The 21,613-nt window shown below is 33.1% G+C and overlaps 1 protein-coding gene across 6 annotated transcripts in view; it reads left to right on the top strand.

The window, feature by feature from the left end:
* LOC114327504 (S-adenosylmethionine decarboxylase proenzyme) overlaps positions 1-21,613 on the top strand; it is a 175,092-nt gene that overhangs the window by 131,534 nt on the left and 21,945 nt on the right. For 5 of the 6 annotated variants that reach the window (XR_007699315.1, XR_007699313.1, XR_007699314.1 and 2 more), the window contains exons 5-7: positions 4,968-5,060; positions 11,340-11,360; positions 18,507-18,662. Coding sequence is in view for 2 of the 6 variants with exons in the window: in XM_028276143.2 (XP_028131944.1) it covers positions 4,968-5,060; positions 11,340-11,360; positions 18,507-18,662 (270 nt within the window). In the remaining 4 variants the exon portion in view is untranslated. The remainder of the gene's footprint in view (positions 1-4,967; positions 5,061-11,339; positions 11,361-18,506; positions 18,663-21,613) is intronic. The other variant, XM_028276144.2, reaches the window with a different exon arrangement.

Genomic DNA, 21,613 nt, shown 5'->3' with positions numbered 1-21,613 from the left:
TGTCCCCCGGCCGCCATCTTGGAAAAAGGGGTGCAAAGGGCTTTCGCGCTGTCGCTGTATCTTCAAAACTAGCAACTCTACAGAAAATTTAATTGCACATAAAATGTAGCAAATTGAAGGCTTGAAAGTTTGGGTTGGTATCCAAAATTTTCCATGCTTTTTCCAGCCCCAATCTTATGAGTTCATGGTGCGCCCCTCTTTATGATGGGAAGCGCACGCACCATAAAGAGTCATAAAATTTATACCCCCCACAGCTGATTTTTGCAGAATATTTTGATAAAAATATTTACAATTAACAGGTAATATTGTCCGGCAAATTTTAAGGGTACTCCAGTTGTCGGAAGCACTAAAGTTTAGAAACCCTATATTTACGAAACGAAAATTTACGAAATAGAAAAGTTGTCCTCTCGACATGAATAACTGAATAACAAAATTCTCCTGAGGGAGGTAATAATTTTTTTTAAATGGTGAGCCCAAAACCTTTTTTTAAGAACCTGTGACTCTCTACTGGGGATAAAATTTTCATTCACCTTTCGATTTAGATGAATCTACAGATTTCTCGTTCATCCTTCGGTTCAAAAATAACAAAGTTTTGTTTATTTCTTTTAATGGAATCTTTTTGTTTCGTATCAGTCTATCAAACTATAGCTTGTTAATCAATTAATGGTAATTAAACTGGAAGTTATTTTCTATGTCTATGGAAACGTTGAGGTATTTAATATACTATTCCTGGTTGACCGACCTTTTATCAAACCCAATATAAATGACTATATATTTATCCTGATTGTTGCATGACTATATTTATTTATATAAGTGTAATAAGAGTGATTTTATGCCACGGTTTACATTTTAATAACCTATAATAATCAAATGAAATGAAATGTGTGTCTGTCGACGACGATTCGAGTAAACTGTTTACCCAGGTATAAACCATCAGGGCGACGCTTAGGAAAATATTCCACCAGCGCATCTCAGTTTACTCTAATGAATCGTCGTCATTTGTATGAAACTCGTAATACCGAGTATGGTGTGAAAACAAAAAAAAATAGACGGTTTCGTTTTGATTTAATTCCAGTCTTCTTGCTATCCTCTGACACGTGTTTCTAGGTCTACCGGTTATCAAAGAGGGTTTGCAAGAAAACTGGATTCAACCAAAACGAACCGACTGGTAGGTAAATATATGCTAAATATTATGGGTCGCCTACAGTTTCTCAACTGTCAATAATACGCCTAACTTCACGCGTAACTTTGATACGAGATAAATATGCATTGAAATCCAGATCCCGTAATTTTTTGAGCATTATAAAGTGAGTAAAATGACATACATAATCTTTTTTTGTAAATACACCTTCAATTTACCGTGCACTTCTCGTAGACTGTGTTACCGACTGTACTCACAGTTGAGAAACTGTAGCGTGCCCAAATATTATACCTGGAGTATGGTTAGAACGACCTCTAAAGGGAAAAGATGAAATGAAATGTGTGTCGACGACGATTCGCGTAAATTGTTTACCCTGGTATAAACCATGAGGGCGACGCTTAGCAAAATATTCCACCAACGCATACCAATATATGTTCAACGTTCTAACCATACTCTAGGTGTCCAGGTATAATATTTAGTATATATTTACCTACCAGTCGGTTCGTTTTGGTTGAATCCGGTCTTCTTTCAAAGCTCCTTGATAACGGGTAGACCTAGAAACACGTGTAAGAGGATGGCAAGAAGACTGGAGTTAAATCAAAACGAAACCTCTATTTTTACTTATTAATTGTCTATTAATTCCTGTTAATATATTATGTTAATTCCTATTACTCTCTGTAACTTTCAAATCAAAATCTAACACTCTAAAATGCGAATTTTAGACCAAGTATAGTTTCTAGACCATCTTGCCGGGCTCTCAATGTCCCCGTCTATTTTAAATGAGTTCGAGAAGCCGCTGTTGAGCGACACAGCATTTTCTGACGAACTAGCGCGTGAGTCCACGTCGGCATCACGCGGCCGGTATATCAGTTTTATGTGTGAGTCCATCTTGGCCTCTCATGGCACCTATCTTAATGCCTATAAGTTATTATTTATGTCTTTTATGTAATCTGAGTTTATCTTTTTAATGTATTTTGGTTGGTTTTTCATTGGAAGTTGCCTCTCAAGGCAAATTTCTAGATCCACAATTCCTAAACGGCAGACGGTGGATCTGTCTAACTCTTTCAGCATTCCCCATATGTACGCATCTGGTGGCGTTAGTTCTGGTGATAGTCGAGGAAATGAAGCATTTTGGCTTGCAATTTTTTCGTCCAGCATGGATTTACTTGAAATTTTCACAGAAGGTAGGGAATAGTCCAAGGATCATTTTCTATATCATACCGCTGTACGCTAAAACCTTGGGGGTGGTTGCCACCCCATCTCGGGGGCGGGAATTTTTTATTACATTTTAACTTTAACCATGTAAATCAGTGTAAAAAATAATTCTAAAAAAAATGTTTTTGACATTTTCTTCGTAAAATTAATATTTTTCGAGTTATTCGCGCTTGAAAGTAACAGTTTTTCGACGAAAAATCGACTTTTTTAGAGGGTTCTTTGAGAATATGTACCTCGAAAAATATGCATTTAATCAAAAAAAAAACGGTAGATATCAAAATTGTATCTTTTAGTAACATAAACCAAATTCTTTTCCTGTAATATCTTTAAGACCAATGCAAATCGAGATACGGCATGTTAAAAGTTAGCTTTTTTCGACAAATACATAATTTGAAATATTAAAAGCCAAATAACGGAAAAACTTTGCATTTTTCGAGGAAAACTTATACAGTTATACCTTTCAAAAAATAATAATAAAAAGTTTCTAGCATGAAACTTAAGCGACTTATGATCAAAAGAAAATATCGGTAGGTACCTTCTTTTCTCTATGAAAAAATCAGTGAAAACAACCCCTAACTACCCTCCTAATTAAAAATTCTTTTTCACCTTTCTGTAATTCCTTTTATATTTGTATTATTAATACACCCAAGAAGTTTGACCTATTTAAAAGGCGTAATTTTAGAAAAATTGGAGTTTAAAGAAAAATTGATTTTTTGCAATTTCCTATTCTTCACCTTTTACTTCAAAATATCTCCGAAAACACTGGAGATACGAAGAAATAGATGGACTACTAAATTGTAGCTTTTTTAATAACTAAAATTCCCGTGTGCATAAGATTTTCATTACAGTGAACAGTTAGCGAGATATAAACCGTTTGAAACCTCTATTTACGAGCAAACACCTCCTTATTCGAGCCCTTTAAACCCACCCCAATTAAAAACTAAGGGGTATTATGGAATTTAGTTTACAGTCTTACAGCTCTTCCAAAATCCTACAAAATCATTTTTGAAAAAACTTTTTATCGCCAAAAATGAAGGAGCCATGATAATAAAACGATTTTTTTTTCGAAAAATTCGAATAGTCCGCTTATGGATCATTTTCAATGTATGTATAATACCACAGAACCGGTTCGTATACTGGAAGATGACTAAAAAACTATTTGTATTTGTGCATATTTGTAAATGCATATTTTTGGATAAATAAATGTTTTTGTAATTCTTTAATTCTACTTTTTTTTCTGTATAGATCTATTAAATTATCTTTATTATCTAAATTGTAATGTTATTAAGGGTGGTTTTTAAGGGTTGAAATATTATGATGTTATCCTAAAGCATCAAACAATCATTATTTAACCAATCAAAACCAAACTTTACCCATATTAAATTTTACAGTGTTTTTATATAATTTTTGACAATAAGGGGTAGTTTACACCCCTAAAAATAATCAACCCCCTTAAGCATGATATAGAATATGAAATACAGGGTGAGATGATCCTAATCCCAAATTTTTATGTAAATCGATGCAAACCGAAATTATTATTTTAGGATAAGTAAATTTTTTATATACAGCTCCAATAAGGGTGGTTTTAAGGGTATGATAGTATATCTTAAAGCATAAAACAATCATTATGTAACTAACAAGAACCAAATGTTGACAATATTAAAGTTTGTTATTTTATAATTTTTTACAATTAGGACTAGTTTTCACCCTTAAAAAACCAAAATCGTACAACGGCTCAATATAGAAAATGAACTAGAGCAGAGGTCGGCAACGCGGCGCCCGCGGGCGCCACTGCGCCCTTCAATAAATTTTAATGCGCCCTTAAACTATTGTTAATTTAGACAAGAAATTCAAAACGTATGTTTTTTATACGTTTATATTAATATATTTGTTAGGTAAAAAAAATAGTTGGCGCCCGCCATGAACTTTTAATTTAGTATTTCACTCTTTACATTAAAAATGTTGCCGACCTCTGAACTAGAGGGTGTAATGAGCCTAATCCAAAATTTTTGTACAAATCGATGCTGGACGAAAAAATTGCGAGGTTTTGCCATTTTTTCAGTTTCATTTCCTCGACTATGAGTGGCAACTCCCAAAATGAGCGCACAGTAGTCGCAGTACCGCAGTATTCGAAGAGACTCCTTGGCAGTGTGACAGGTTGTCCCGTCCTGCTGAAACCATTATTGATTTTAAGTTTGGACCGTTTTCGTGACCTTTTCCGTATGACCGAAAATAGTACTCCACCATAAAAAACTTTTCTGCAAAACTGGGAACCATTCTGAAGCACCTAACATTATCACGACATTCACATAGGTTATAACGACTTTCGAAAACCACTCGGTACGTTTCGGCGCCTGACATAAGGTACAAATTTGAGGCATACGAATTTCAGTACTGTTTATTTTGCCGCATATCGTACATCTTGGTACATTACAATCAAAATTTTGAGGGCGGTTATTACTAGAAAAATGAAAACGCTTCAATCTTCTAATGATCTTTTAGTAATCATTATTCTTATACATTATTGTCGATTGATATGATTACTTCGAAAAACTTGTAGCAAATGAAAAATATTTTATTGTTTTATAAATTGTTAGTTTATTATTTTCAGAAAGCGGGGATTGACAAAATAATTCCCAATATGATAATTGATGATTTCCTCTTCAATCCTTGCGGATACTCCATGAACGGTGTTACTAAAAATGTAAGTTAATTTTTTAGTTTTAGTAATAGTATATAGTATAGTTCGTCTCAACTTGACTTTGCAGTACAGACTCTTATAGCACCCTTTCAAACTAAGACACTGGTGTCTGACAGCGGTGTCCGCCACCGTTCAATGGTGTTCAATAGGAGGGCTTTTCATTCAGTCATTTGTTTCGAGCTTCTGTCATATGTCGTATAATCCGTGTATATTAATATTATACACAGATTATACTACATATGACGGAAGCTCGAAACAAATGACAATCGATGAAAAGCCCTATTGCAGCAAAGCATTGTTGAGCCACTAAAATCAGCGACACTCAAAGTGGCTCGTCGTTCATTTAAAACAATGCTTTGTTGTCGTATCTTAGTCTGAAAGGGTACATAGATATCAACTATTTCAAATTTCATCAGAAAATAGTTTGAAAAAAAATGGCTTATTTATAGTATAGTAAATATTACCTACAATGCCCTATGTTTTCGTGTACTGAAAAGTCAAGGTGAGACTCACTAAAGCTTCATATTTTTATCTTTTAAAAGCAATTATTATAATACATTGAAATACGTAAATTGGAGGAGATAGAGCAAAGAGGTATAAGTATCTTGATTTCGAGCTTTGATTTTATTTATGATTTCTCTCTATTTCTTTCTATTTTTTTCTATTCCTTATTTTGTTTACCCAGTTCGGTACCCCTAATAATCTAATACCAGCATGATCTTCGCGATCGTATAAAGTTCTATTAATATTATATGACTGTTATCATTTCCAACATCTTCCGATCTTTCTCCTAATTTCCTATTATCTTACTGTTTTCCACCAAGCGCCCATTGAAGTGTTTGTTGAAACATATTTATTTGTCTTCCATTCCTATTAAATTTTAATATGGTCAGTCTTGCGCTTCGTCTAGTAAGTCATAATTAGTCTTAATAGTCTAAGAGCTAGTGAACCCTCCGACTAAAGGTCGTCCTGTAAGGCTACAAATTTGTCTAGTGATAATTCATAGCACACCAAGGCTAAAAACCATGACCTGGCAGGCATCAGCGGTGCACGTGTGTCTACCAGGTTAATCGAAAATTGCAAATTTAGGGGATAAAATAAACTTCCTCCTGTAAGGTTTAAATTTAAGTATGTGTTTGAATAAGTCATTTAGAAGAAATGTGTACAATGACAGGCGATTCTGAAGAGCATAAGACCTTGCCAGGTGAGGGGAAAGATTAGGGGTTTTTCCTGAAATTATTCTTTTTGCATCGAACAAATTTTTTTAGGTTTTTTGAATAATTCCAAACAAAAAAGGTCTTTAGTGATTTTCTCTTAAGTTAATAGTTTTTGTTATATAAGCGATTGAAAATTTTGAAAATTGCGAAATCGGCCATTTTTAACCCTAAATCGGACATTTATCTAAAAATTTCAATGTTGCCAAGGTACGTAGATATTCTTTAAACATTGATTGATGAAATCCCGAAGAGTTTTTTGCAATAAAATATCGAAAACCCCTTTGTTTTTTTAATTGCTAATCAAGCGGGCGCGACACTATAGTATAAGTGAGGACGTTTGAGTTTGCATAAATTCATTATCTCGAGAATGGGAAAATTTCAAGAGAAATCCTCAGACAGGTCGATTTTTATTTTTAAATTAGGACTTTTTGGCATATACAGGGTGTTTCATTAATAATTGTCCATATAGTAACTGGAGAAACATTAGGACAAAATACGAATATTTAACCTAAAACACTGAAATAAAAAGTGGATCCTTACTGAGTTACAGGGTGTTTTATCTAAAAATTTAAAAATTATTTTTGCTCAGCATTTTAAAACTATTCAACATATCCTTTTCATACTTGGGACAAAATGCGACTACCAGACACCCTACTAAATTATGATAAACAAACGTTTCTAGCTACTACCAGAGGCGTACGACAGGGGATAGTGAATGGTTGACCCTTCTTAAATTCTACGCCACTGGAGGAATTACTATTTTAGTGCCATTTTTAGATTCTCCAATACTTTCTACGTAAATAATATACTCTTCATTGGTAACGATAAAGTCATTAGTTTTCGAGATATTTGAAGTTAAATATGAAACGGCACAGTTATTTTGATTAATTTATGATATGATTCATATGATTAAAATTTAAAAATTATTTGTACCCAATACTTTTTGGCGTATCCTTATCATACTTGGCAGAAAGTGTAGGTACTGTACACCCTACTAAATTAAGATAAATAAACGTTTCTAGATACTACCAGAGGCGTACGACAGGGGAGAGTGGCTGGTTGACCCTTCCCCAATTCTACGCTACTGACGAAATTGCTATTTTAGTGTAATTTTTTGATTTTGCAATATTTTTTATGTAAATAATATACTCTTCATTCGTAACGATAAAATGATTAGTTTTCGAGATATTTGAAATTAAAAATGAAGCGACACAATACACTGATCAAAATAAGTTGTCGTTTCATTTTTAACTTCAAAGATCTCGAAAACTAATGACTTTATAGTTACGAATGAAGAGTATATTATTTTCATAGAAAGTATTGGAGAATCTAAAAATTGAACTAAAATAGCAATTTTGCCAGTGCCGTAGAATTTGGAAAGGGTCAACCATTCACTTTCCCCCGTCGTACGCCTCTGGTAATAGCTAGAAACGTTTGTTTAACATAATTTAGTAGTTAGTACAGTACCTATACTTCCTGCCAAGTATGAAAATGATACGTCGAATAGTTTTAAAACGCTGAGCAAAAATATTTTTTAATTTTTTAGATAAAACACCCTGTAACTCAGTAAGGAACCACATTTTATTTAAGTGTTTTAGGTTAAATCTTCGTATTTTCTGCTAAGGTTTCTCCAGTTACTATATGGACAATTATTAATGAAACACCCTGTATATAATACTAGTGACGTCATCCCATCTGGGCGTGATGACGTAATCGATGATTTTTTTTAAATAAGAGTAGGGGTTGTGTGATAGCTCATGTGAAAGGTTATTTAATTCTCTATTCAGTAATATAAACATTAACATAATTATTTATACAGGGTGTACAAAAAAAAGTTTTCTTCTATTTGTCAAATTTAATCAAAGTTATTTTAATAAAAAAAAATTTTTTGTACACCCTGTATAAATATTATGTTAATGTTTATATTAGCGAATAGAGAATTAAATAACCTTTCAAACGAGCTATCACACAACCCCTACTCTCATTTAAAAAAATCATCGATTACGTAATCACGCTCAGATGGATGAAGTCACTAGTATTATATATATGCCAAAAAGTCCTAATTTAAAAATAAAAATCGACCTGTCTGAGGACTTCTCTTGAAATTTGCCCATTCTCGAGATAATGAATTTATGCCAACTCAAACGTCCTCACTTATACTACAGTGTCGCGCCCGCTTGATTAGCAATTAAAAAACAAAGGGGTTTCCGATATCGTATTGCAAAAAACTCTTTGGGATTTCATCAATCAATGTTTAAAGAATATCTACCTACCTTGGCAACTTTAAAATTTTTAGATAAATGTCCGATTTAGGGTTAAAAATGGCCGATTTCGCAATTTTCAAAATTTTCAATCGCTTATATAACAAAAACTATTAACTTAAGAGAAAAATCACTAAAGACCTTTTCTGTTTGGAATGATTCAAAAAACTTAAAAAAAATTTGTTCGATGCAAAAAAAATAATTTTAGGAAAAACCGCTAATCTTTCATCTCGCCTGGCAAGGTCTTATGCTCTTCAGAATCGCCTGTTATTGTACACATTTCTTCTAAATGACTTACTCAAACACATACTTAAATTTAAACCTTACAGGAGAAAGTTTATTTTACCCCCTAAATTTGCACTTTTCGATTCACCTGGTAGATACACGTGCACGTGCACCGCTGATGCCTGCCAGGTCATGGTTTTTAGCCTTGGTGTGCTATGAATTATCACTAGACAAATTTCTAGCCTTACAGGACGACCGTTAGTCGGAGGGTTCACTAGCTCTTAGACTATAATTATTTCTACTACATATACATATTTTTTGTGTCATAATTTTGTACCCTGTAGTTCTAATTTTATGTGTCTCGACGATAGCTTCTCAGTTCTTTTTATGTTTCTACAAGTTTTTTAATTTGGTTCTGTAATTTAATTTGGGCTTTGAGTTTAAAAATTAGTTAACCTTGAATTAGAAGACAACGTGGATATATTATCGTAGGTCAGTCGAATTTATTAGTGCTAAAGATTATGTCTTCATTAAGTAATCCAGTGTCATTAATGGTAATCAAGACATTTTAAGATCTTGAGAGTCAAGACAAGATATAAAATGCCAAGAAAACGTCACGACACGATTTTTTAAAATTTCTTGATTTTTTCTCAAGACAAGACAAGAAGTTGTTATCAAGACAAGAATTCTTGTCTTGTTGCCTCCTAACAGTGATGAGCATGCTAATAACCGGCAAAATAACGCAAAAGATGGACATAATACATTGTGAAATAATAAGAGATGAAACTAGTAGAGGTGTAAATTATCGATATAAACGTATAAATTAACATTACATTACACAGTTTCCCACCTTTAAACGTCTGTGACAGAAGTATTTTATAAAATTCTCCTGTCAGAGTGACAGTTATTATACTCATCCGATACGTCTAAAGGTGGGAAATTATGTAATGTAATGTTAATTTATACGTTTATATCTATAATTTTCAACTCTACTAGTTTCATCTCTTTTTACTGCACAATGTATTATTATGTTTTCCATCTTTTGCGTTATTTTGCCAGTTATTAGCGCGCTCATCACTATCCGCTGTGAGCTCGTACGTAGAGGGGATATTTAAAAGTTCGTGAGCGCCAGTCTGACAATATGTCAAGAATAGATCTGTCTAGGGATATGCTAAACAATGCATCGGGGTGTAACGTCGATATCAATTACGGTGGTCTAGCTATCTTTGTCTGTCGTGCGAGTGTGAGCGTATCTACCAAGAGGTGGGCGTAATGGAACTACAGTTACACAGAGGCGGCAGCCATCATATTATGCTAGAGAGAGAAAGCTAAGCGCCAGTAGAGAGAGATAGATAGACCACCGACCCGAACTGCTCCGCGTTACGCTATTTTGCGGAGTTAGCCAAATCTATGTGTATAAGATCTTTGGCGCCAGTAGTGACAAGTCAGTGGACTTTTTCTGGAAATTTGACATAAATGTCAAAGTGATTAATTTAAAACATTAATAGGAAAAATTTTAGTTGGCCAAAGCTGTGGTATATATTTTTACCTTAATAGTTATTTATAATATAAGTGTTAAAAGTACACGTTTAAGGCACGCATGTGAAAGTTTGCAGAATGAGCGATAGCGAGTTCAGCAATTCACATGAGTGCCTTAAAAATGTACTTTTTAACACGCATATCATGCAATATTTTTTCTACAAACGTAATTACAGGACAATATCTACAAAAACTTTTACTTGAACCTGACTGACATTCCATTTTTATGTTTTTTTGACATTACATCAAAATTGTCTATACGGTCAATACGAACTGCAGTGACTTAAAAATATTTTAAAGCACTAGTGCCTTAAAGTAACATTTTTAACGCACGTATGGAGTGCTAAAAATTGCATTTTTAACACGGTTGTAGAAAAATATACTTACGTTTTAAATACTGAATTTTGTTTTTTTTTTTAATATATCGTAATATGTGATTATAAATTTATCTATTAATCTAAGCGCCATCTACACGATACTTGTGATAGTATCCGAAGTAAGAAACTAATATTTCATCAATAGAACGTCAAAATGATTAGCAAAATCTTTAAAAAAATCGATTACAATTTAATTACTTTTTAGCGTTGTAAATATTACGCGATAAAAATTAAATAATAAATTAAAAAATTTTCGGCGAAAGTTGCACTAGTAATCCACTAGTAGCGATACCAGCTAAGCTCAGAGCGAATAAGGAATTATACAGATTAAAAACAGTGTTGTATTTTACTGTTTTTTGCCTTTATCACATGTGCTCAACATTTAAACAATATCGATCAACGCCGGCCGGCGTTCCCTTTTTTGAAACTATCTCTTAGTATCTTTTATCGTTGGGAAACATATTTAAATTTATTCATATAGTCCAGTTTTAGAGTTCAAAAACAATGCATGTTTACACGTTATATAGAACTTAATATTTGCTTATATAGAACTAATAACACTAATTTCTTTAACTAAACGAAAAGACATTGTGTTTAAATATTTGCTTTTAAAACTTTGACAGACAATTGGTATATTTTACATTATTTTTCATGCATGCACAGATTTGTTCAGAACTTGAAGACGTAAGTAACACACCCCGTAAGCCTTAAACGAATGTTCTAATCATTTTTACCTTTTCAAATAGTTACAGTAGTACATAGGCAGGTAAACTGCTTACGATTCCCGTAATTGTAGCCCAGGGTTCATGTATTTTTGGTTAAACGGTATTTATGTGGTAAATAAAAGATTATTTTATAAAAAATGAATGATAGAACCGATTATCAATACCCAAATACATGAAGCCTAAAAGTCGTTAGCTAAACTTGTTTGACATAAACTGCTAGTCAAAAGTTAGATCGCCAAATATTGCTAGAAAGTAATTTAACAAAATTAGGTTTTAAGCTTAAGGAGTGGGTATGGTTTGAAATATTTAATTTTTTTTATCATTTCAAATAAAAGTGCATACTTTCAAGAATACTCTCTGAAAATTTCAAAATAATCGGAGTAAAATTACCAGAGATACAGGGTGTTGAATATCCCTACCTTCGACTCGCTTTGCCGCGGCTTCGCGCCAGCACGCCGGAGCGTAGTGAGAAACGTTAAACAACTGTTCGCCTTCTCTTTTGTAGATTACTCCCCAATTTAAAAAACAGATTCCAATGTTAATCACTCTACGATTTGGCAGACAAATAAGAAGATGAAGATGCAGTTGTCAAAACTTTAAACGCATTTTTCTCAAAACTGCTTTTTCAAATGCGGTGGACATTGTAACTGAAAAACTACTCGGCCGATCACCTGATATTTTGCACAGATTTTCTTTAGACATTTCGTGAGGTAACAACGTCGAGATATTTTCGTTTTGTGCTTATTTTTTGTTCAACAATATTAAATCTGTTGGTTTTCAGAAAATTTTTATCAAAAATTTCGTATTTTTGACTTTTAAGTGATACCAAAAATTCAAAAATCATTAAAAATAAAAAAACTCGACGTTGTTACCTCGTGAAACTCATAAGCTAATAAAATCTTTTTGAATTTTTTATTTCGTATAATCCAGTGATGAGTTCTGATGTCCACCGCAAAATCCATTTTTTTTGAGCTGCCTGCCAAAATTTGTCTCCAATGGCTTATTTTTCAATATTTTGGATTGAATTTTTTCTTAAATATTCTTTGAATTGTAATTAATGTGTTTATTTAATTTAAAAATAAAATAATTCTACCATAGTTTCGAAAAAAATTCACAAAAATGTGTTTGATATGTTGATTTCAAACCATACCCCCTCCTTAAACAATTCTTTACTTTCCCCCCTCTGTGGGGTAAGGGAGCCTACCTTTGGACCCAAGGGTCGTGTGTTCGAATCCTACCTGGGTAGAGAATTTTTCATTTATTAAAAATTAATAACTGAAAATAATTTCTATCCTTGTGTGATCGGTACTCACCGGAGGGATCGCAGACGTTCGGATACAATTAGCGTCTCTCTGCAAAGACAATAACGTCGACTTTGCTAAGTAGCAAGTAGTCCAGGGTAATAAGGTTTTTTCCATGACACGGGAACAGCCAGAGTACTGAAGCGTTTTTTCGACAGGTAATACCTATAAGAGCAAATTGAAACTATTTCCTGCATAGGATCTGGCGGTAATTTTTATTTATAAACAATTAAGTGTCAAAAAATGGCATTTTTCACTTTTTTTTCAAATCAATGGAAAACACTGAAACTTATGGTTTTTTTTAATACAAATATCTTCGAGATTCTGGAAAAAGCTTTAAAATGGCGTATTACAAAGTTTGATATACTCATTTATTGTTAATATAATTGCAAAAAAAGGTCGGAATAGCAAAAAAAATATTTTCGCAATAACTGTTGTAAAAATTAGTGTACAGCTTTGAAATTTTTGTCAGATAAGGGTTCTTTGGTGCTTAATATGTGATAAAAATTTCAAAGCGATTCATTCAATTGTTTAAATTTTATTCAAATTGTTTATCCCAGAGAGCATTTTTTGCAATAACATAAGTCAGAAGAAAATGACGTTAGAACCATTCCACAGGTGTCAAATGAAAGAGCATGAGCTATATTTTCAACTTGGTTTAAAAAAAGTGAATAAAAAATGCATTTATTAGTAATAAATAATTATGCAAAAGTATCGTAAATCTTTCCTTATAAACTTTTTATTTTGTTATATAAGAAATTATACATATTTATTACAATTTTTTATCAATTATGATATAGATAACATTACTTGGTAGTTGTGCACTTAAAACAGGGTAAAAAAGTTAATTTTTTTGGAAAAAGTTATTCAAAAAGTTTATAAAGAAAAATTGACGATACTTTTGCATAATTATTTATTACTAATAAATGCATTTTTTATTCACTTTTTTAAACCATGTTGAAAATGTAGCTCATGCTCTTTCATTTGACACATGTGGAATGGTTCTAAGGTCATTTTTTTCTGACTTATGTTATTGCAAAAAAATGCTCTCTAAGATAAACAATTTGAATAAAATTTAAACTTTATTTAAATTTTTATCACATATTAAGCACCAAAAAACCCTCATTTGACAAAAATTTCAAAGCTGTACACTAATTTTTACAACAGTTATTGAGAAAATATTTTTTTTGCAATTCCGACCTTTTTTTTAAAGCTTCCGTCATTTTAAAGCTTTTTTCATAATCTCGAAGATATTTGTACTAAAAAAGCATAAGTTTCACTGTTTTCCGTTGATTTGAAAAAAAAGGGGGAAATGCCATTTTGTGACAGTTAATTGTTTATAAATAAGAATGACCGCCAGATCCTACGCAGGAAATAGTTATAATTTGTTTATAGGTATTACCTGTCGAAAAAACGCTTCAGTACCCTGGCTGCTGAAGTGTCACAAACAGGGCATATTTTTGTCTTATTACCCTGGCCTAAAGACTTTACTCAACACACACACTACTCATTACACTAGGTACCTGATTGCAAAAATTTAGTGTACCATGCCAATGTCTATTAGTTGTCCAGACATTAAGCTAAATAAAAAAATTCTTTACTTTGAAGTTAATTACATCAGTGGATTTGTTTCATACCAAAATCTTGTATAAATTAATTTTAAAAATCAATCATGTATTATTTCTCGGCATTCTAGCTCTAATCCGCTTCGCAACATGTTCGTTTTGTTGCATTTTTGTGGCATTCACGTTTTGGTCCAACGATTAACTAACCTAGAATCTATTTCTTACCGTAGTCGATCCAGTATTTGTTAAAAAAATGCCCAGTACGACCCCTGGCCACCTTGTGATAATCCCAAAATGGTTATTATGATTAAACTTAAAAAAACATTGTGTTGACAATTTTTTTGTTATAATTATAACAAATTGATCGGTCAGGCTGAGATAACCTTACACTAAAAAATAAAAATAAAAAAGCTAGACTTAATAGTTCCTTCGTTTCTGGCTGCATATATTAATCCTGAAGCCAAAAAACCTAGAAACTATAATTTATTGTATATAAAAAGTTTCACCTATGTTCACTTGTCTAGTTACATTCTGAATTGTACCAATAGCGATATTGACCTCTACAGCTGTTTACCTTCTTAGCATCACTCTATTCTATACAAAAAAAAAAAAAAATGAAAAATCAAAGCCAAGAAAATTTTTTTTATGTTCTATACTCTACTATACAATCCTAAAATAGACGTTACACACTTGGCAATTCATGCCTTGCAAAGTATTGTTATAAAAATATGGTGTAAATAATTAATAAAATTAAAGTAAATAATTAATAAAACATCTGCTGGGTTTGTTTACTTTTATTTTATCTGAAAATAACCAACAATTTGGATATTCTTAACTTTTGACGAGCAATTTATTTTATCTCAGTAGGGATAGTAAGTACATGCACTTAGATTAAATATTTTCTAATGCATTAGTTTAGGTAAAAACATTAATCATTAATTATTCTTTTAATACAACTATTCTACTGATAGAAAAAAATCAATATACGATCTTAATTCTAGTATACTCTATGCCTCAAAATGTCTAACGAACATGACTGTTTTTCCTGTTTTTTTAACAAACAACTTGAATACTATTGTTCATATTTACAATACATATAATATACAATACATATTCACTACAAATTTTATTTTCCTTAGACATCTTTGATGTTCATATGTATATCTTTCTTTAACCTACACTCTTTTAGCCGTTTGTTTGATCTTACTTTCATGATATTCAATTGTGCTTAAAGAAATGCTGCTTAATTGAATGCACTAGCTGCCTACTCTACAATATTTTAAGATCAACTGTATAATTTTTTTATTGTTTTATTGGTCGTCCAGAAAGTAAAGGAGGTTGTGACATAAAAAATTAAAAAAAAGAAGATACATATATCAATACAATATGTAATATGAATTTTACAAAGTCAAAGGCAGATATCGAGCACTGAATTTATTTAATCTTGCCCAAGTATACTTTCGCTATCTAGAGCATCTTCAGGGGCATTTCGTGATAAAAAGAAGGCATTATCCTCGAATGTCATTTAATATGAAATAAATAGTTTGGTGGCAACTTAAATTAACATATAACTACACACGTAACAAAGGACAAACAGATAAATTTGATCAATTACTTTTAATGGGAAATAATCCACAATTTTACCAAAAAATGATTTTATTAACGTTTCGAAGCCCAAATCGGGTTTCGTTGTCAAAATACAAAATACTACAAAATAATACTTCAGTAGTATTTTGTATTTTGACAACGAAACCCCATTTGGGCTTCGAAACGTTAACAAAATCATTTTTTTGGTAAAATTGCGGCTTATTTCCCATTAAAAGTAATTGATTATAAAAATGCCACAAGAAAATAGCTTCAGAACAACAGATAAATTTGAGTGCCTGGTAAGGTTCTACATTTTTGCAAGATGGAAGCAGAATGACTGAATATGTAATATGTTATTCATGAAGTCATAGTACCTTAGGCTATTTTTTATGTGACGTCGGGGCTGAAGGGAGGGTGCTCGAAAATTTTCCATTGTAGACGTTGAAGTTCTTGCTGAGTTCTTACCAATGATGCATGAAGTCGGGCATGCTCGTGAATCAGAAACACTTTCGTCGACAACATGTTACGTCATTTATTTTGTATTTCACGTTTTAGTATTTGAAGGATTTTAAAATAGGCTTCTGAATTTATTGTTTCATCTCTAGGCATAAACTCTACGTGAATTAAACCCTTACATTTAAAAACCGAATCACACTGCGTACTTCACATTTGGCGGGATTTGCAATTTCCCCATTTCAAAATGCTGTAGAACAAAGACACGTGACCACAGAGTAACAAGACTTGGCCACATAATAGAAAACAATATTTGTGACTTGGCTCACACCTATGGGACAGGCAGAGGTAACTGGCGCGCACAAAATTGCGGCGATGAAGGACCAGAGCCGCGCATAATGCGCTATTGTTTTTTTACTTTCTGGATGATCCACGTAGAACCAAGTTTAAAGCTACAGCCGTTTATTCTGCGATTATGTTTGGCGTTTATGACTAGCTTAAAAATATATTCTATGACAAGCAGAAAATTAAACTCAGCACATTAGAAGAATTTATTTGACATAGTACAAAAGTTTTATTTGTAATTGTATCAAAAAAGTCTCGGGATTTTTTTTTTCTTTGAAACCGTTTGCTCTACATCAGTCACAGTGTAAGCAGTTGTACATCCAGGCTTATTGTACGTTTTACATTAGCTACAATTCCTCGGATTTTTGGCAGATCTGTCATCTATAAGATCTCTTCCAGTAATCGATAAATCTTTTGTTTGGTCCCAATGTACCCACAGCACAGAGCTCTTATTTCAAGGCTAAATAAATCGAACCTTCTCATAGTAACAGTAAGTTCTGCCTAAGATGCCTTACTGTCCTGAAAGTTCACCTAAATGACCCTGATTGGAGTCATTAAGACATATTTGGGGCAGATACAGAGTATATGCGACCGGTCGTAAACTCCGCATACCATGCATTCTACAAGTCCATGTTACATTTTTACAGGGAATAATATTTGATTGAGCAGTATTCAGTGAAAACATCTTTGACCACTTAAGTTTTTTTGAACATCTACCGTATGATTTTTCGGAATATGGCAAAATGGGTCTGGTTCGATAAAAGCAGTATTAACTCTTTTAGCAAGACTATGATTAATCTGGTTACTAAAAATCTCTTTGTTTCATGGCATTTATAACAAAGTTTGTTACTTTGTTGTACTTTTCTAATTGCTTAAAGGACTGTTTGCAGTTCCAAGTTGTTACAAACTCACAAGTCATAGATTTCAGAGTATTTAGTACAGAATGGCAATTAATATTTTGGCCAAATCAAGGCGTTCCTTCAGCAACAATATTGTATTTTCGAGTGCTTGGTAATCTAGTTTTGGGATCATTATCCCCTTCGGTATTGATAATAAATAGGGGCAGATGTAATAAGTAGATACGTCTCTTGTAATTTGGACACATTCATTTTGCGTTCAATTTTGTGTACAATCGTTTTAGATTACATTTAGTTGGAGTTTAAAATCAAGTTTCGAAGCCATAATTTCCGTGTGTATCTTAATGGATTACGTTGTTCAATGTTCAGTTAGGTGCCAGGTTTTAGATGCTGAGCCTGTGTTATGCTAAAATCACTTTCTAGGGGATCCTTCTTACATGTGTATATATTGGAGCTAACATTGCGTCTATGCACGAGTGTGGCTCACTCGCCATTCCTATGGAAGCGAGTCGTTATTATGCTATTCATGGTTGGGGGTTAAATTATCAACATTCCTTCTATTAGTGACTAAAGCAAGTGTCGCTTTATTGAAAAATTTATTCATTACTAATAGTATCGTGCTTACTTCAACTATAACTACATTATCCGAATAGCCCAGAGCACAAAATTGTTCACTTTCAATGTGAACTTGGGCTTGTGATATTCTTAATAGAAAAGCTTCAAAAGAGTTTCTAATATTCAACTTATTAAAGTCAATCGATTAAAAATATTTAAGCAGCCGTGTTTTAAATATGAAATTAACAATGCTTTATGAAATTGCCTATTAAACATTAAATAAAAATAACAGCTTCAAAGTGACTTTAGTTTTCTGCTAACAGCTATAGGAATTTGCATCAAAATAAAAACATACATATAGATATTAAAAAAACACGTACAATGGTAAAATATGAATGTTTGGCATTTATAAATAAATAATAATATTCTTTTTATCCATTAGGGTTGCTACATGACTATCCATATTACTCCGGAACCTGATTTTTCTTATGTTAGTTTTGAGACAAACGTTCCTTCCAGCTCCTACAAGGAAATAATCAGTAAAGTCCTCGAAACATTCAATCCAGGGAAGTTTACTGTCACCGTTTTCTCAAACCAAGTAAGTATTTTTTTCTAGTTTATATTTAATGACAAACGGTAATCATTCAGCTAGACGCAAGCAGATTATAGTTTATCACTGTTGATTTTTTAACCAAGAGGAGTAAACTAAAAAGACAGATTCACACCCAAGAAAGTTACTAGAAAAGTCACCAAATTCATCTTCTTTTTTCGTTGATCATATCACCTTTCGACGATAATCCATACATATTATATTATATTAACACATCGCTAAAGAGTTCTAAAAACAACTGTTTTTATATAAAAGTAGACTAAAAATCTAAAAATTAAAGGAATACTGCAAAAAACACAAAAAATCGCCGATATACTTAATTAACCTATAAAATGACAGAAGTGCCACAATTTCATAAATGTCATTAATGTCAAAATTTAATAACAGTGTAGTAAACTTGCCTGCGGTTGGACCAATTAGAAACAAGCATTACGGCGCGGTAAATTTGAATCCCTCCTCTTGGTTAAAAAAAAACAATAGTAGACCAGGGCATTTTTAACAAAAAACTCTGAAATAAATCAATGTTTAAATAACACCTATCGACTTCCAAGTTTTTGCATTGTGACCGGGATCACGCCAGGAAACAATCTACAATAGAAAAATGGGTGGAAATGCATAATTACATTTACAGTGCATAAACATGTCAAAATCAGTATATTAAGGACCAGTTTTTGTTACTCGGGGGGTATTTCGGGTCGCCGAACATGAACACGCCATCAGAACCGACCACCGGAGCACCTGGTGCTCAGTGTCACTGCTAAGGCACGTCATCTGGAGGTTCGAGGGTTTTCGGTACTCCAGAGGCCTTCAGCTTCAGCTACGTCATAATCGTAATCAGCAACCTCGAAAACCCTGAATACTCTGCATCAATTTAGTGTCGAAAAGCTTCAAAATTCCATAAGAACTCCATGAAGAACTTCCAGAAGAAAATTCCATGACGTGCAAAGCAGTCACACTGGGCGCTAGATGCTCTGAGGGTTGGTTCTGATGTCATATTCGTGTTCAGCCACCCCAAAACTCCAGAAGATGACGTAACTCAGCAGTGACCGTGGGCACTAGGTGCTCCGGGGGTTGGTTCTGATGACGTATTCGTGTTCAGCGACCCCAAAAGCCGCCGAGGATTCTGTTTGCATCAATTTAGTGCCGAAAATCCTCTAAACAAGGGCTGGCGTAGCTCAGGCGGTAGTGTGCTTGACTCGAGTGCTGGTAGGCCGGGGTTCAGATCCTAGCGTCGGCAAGAACAACTAAACCACATTCACATAGCAAATTCCCAACTATAAACAAACGCACGTGTTACTATTCGCCGTCTCATTGGTCAAGAGGCTGTTAAATGTAATTTATTGCCCTAAACGAGGCGGATTCTCATTTTACAGGTCCAAACTGGTCAGTCTGCAAATTCAAATTGTGGGTAGCGTGTTGGTTTTTAAGATACACTTCAGGACGGCCCTGTTTAGCTTCCATGCGCGTTTGTTTACAGTTGGGAATCTGTAAAAGACATTTTTAAAATGTCTATAGGCCCCAGGTCGACTCAGCCTGAATAAAATGAATACCTTGAGTAAAACGAAGGGTAATAATAGGCGGTTGAAGCGGAACACTGGCCCTGTTACCTTCCTTGTATACCGTAGTCACAGTATAAAGAGGGACAGTAAAACCACTTCTCTGTCGGCACTTTGATCTCAAGAAGTAATAACGGCAGTACGCAATTATTGATAATTCACCAGTGGTGGATGCGGGTTTTCCCTGTTAAAACCCGTATGTTTCTATGTGACTAGCAATGCGAGAGTGGGGCAAAAGCGACTAAGAACATTGCGCGACTACAGATTTTACTTCCAATTTTTCGGAGAGTGGTTCTACTGTCCCTCTTTATACTGTGCCGTAGTCACTAGATATAACAGACTACCCTGCTATAATCCCAAAGCCACGAAAGCAGTATAAAACGGGAGACTATTATTAAACACTACGAGGAGAGCACTACGTGCTCAGAAGGATCGTTTCTGATCCTGACGGAGTATGTTTGTTCAGCGAACACAAAAACGACCGAGTAAGAACATCTGGCCATTAATATACTGATTTTGACACGTTTATGCACTTGTGGATACAATTATGCCTTTCCACCCATTTTTCTATTGTAGACTTTATTCCTGACGTCATTCTGAACACAATGCAAAAACAAAAGTCGATAGGGTAAATATATTGTTACTTAGTAAAGTCGAGTTAATTGTCTTTACAAAGAAACTCTTATTGTATCCGAACATCTTCGGTCCCTCAGGTGATCATACTCATTTGTTTTATTAAATTTTTATTGTTTTCTAACCAACTAGAACATATAGAATGCCTCTAAAATACATATTATGGAAATGTAGAATGAAATAGAAATCAAAATGTAGAATACAAAAAATACAATTAATTGGATTATTTAGATTAAAGTAGGTTTTTAAAAATCGTTAATTGTTTATTTTGATGCGTTATCTAACAAATTGACATTTATGGATGCATATTTCAATTTTTATATATTCTATATTTATCACAAATAGAGTTGAATTAATTTAAATTATACATTTTTTGATAACAAATTTTATTTTAAGAAAAGGAAATAAATCCTAATGTAGGAAAAATACCACAAAAATTGTGAAATGTAGGGAAGAGTAGTACATAGTGAAACAAAAAAGTTTTTGATATCAAAAAATTTATTTTTGAATTAAAAGGAAAATTTTCAAAGCAAAATATGTTACACTAAACCTTTCTTAACATTCTAAGAATGAAATCCGCTAAAAATTCACATAATGAAAAAAGATAAAACTTAAAGAAAAAATACCGAAAATTGTTTCACTGTGTACCAAAATCGGTACACAGTGAAACATATTATATGTATCTAGTGTCTTAAGAATAGGTTTTGACCACGTATAACTCTTAGCGAACATCTAACGATTAAAAGTCAA

The sequence above is a fragment of the Diabrotica virgifera genome, chromosome 7, assembly GCF_917563875.1.
Source record: "Diabrotica virgifera virgifera chromosome 7, PGI_DIABVI_V3a".
Classification (NCBI taxonomy): domain Eukaryota; kingdom Metazoa; phylum Arthropoda; class Insecta; order Coleoptera; family Chrysomelidae; genus Diabrotica; species Diabrotica virgifera.
The sequence above is the reverse complement of the archived record's forward strand: the minus strand, read 5'-3'. Positions and strand labels throughout refer to the sequence as shown.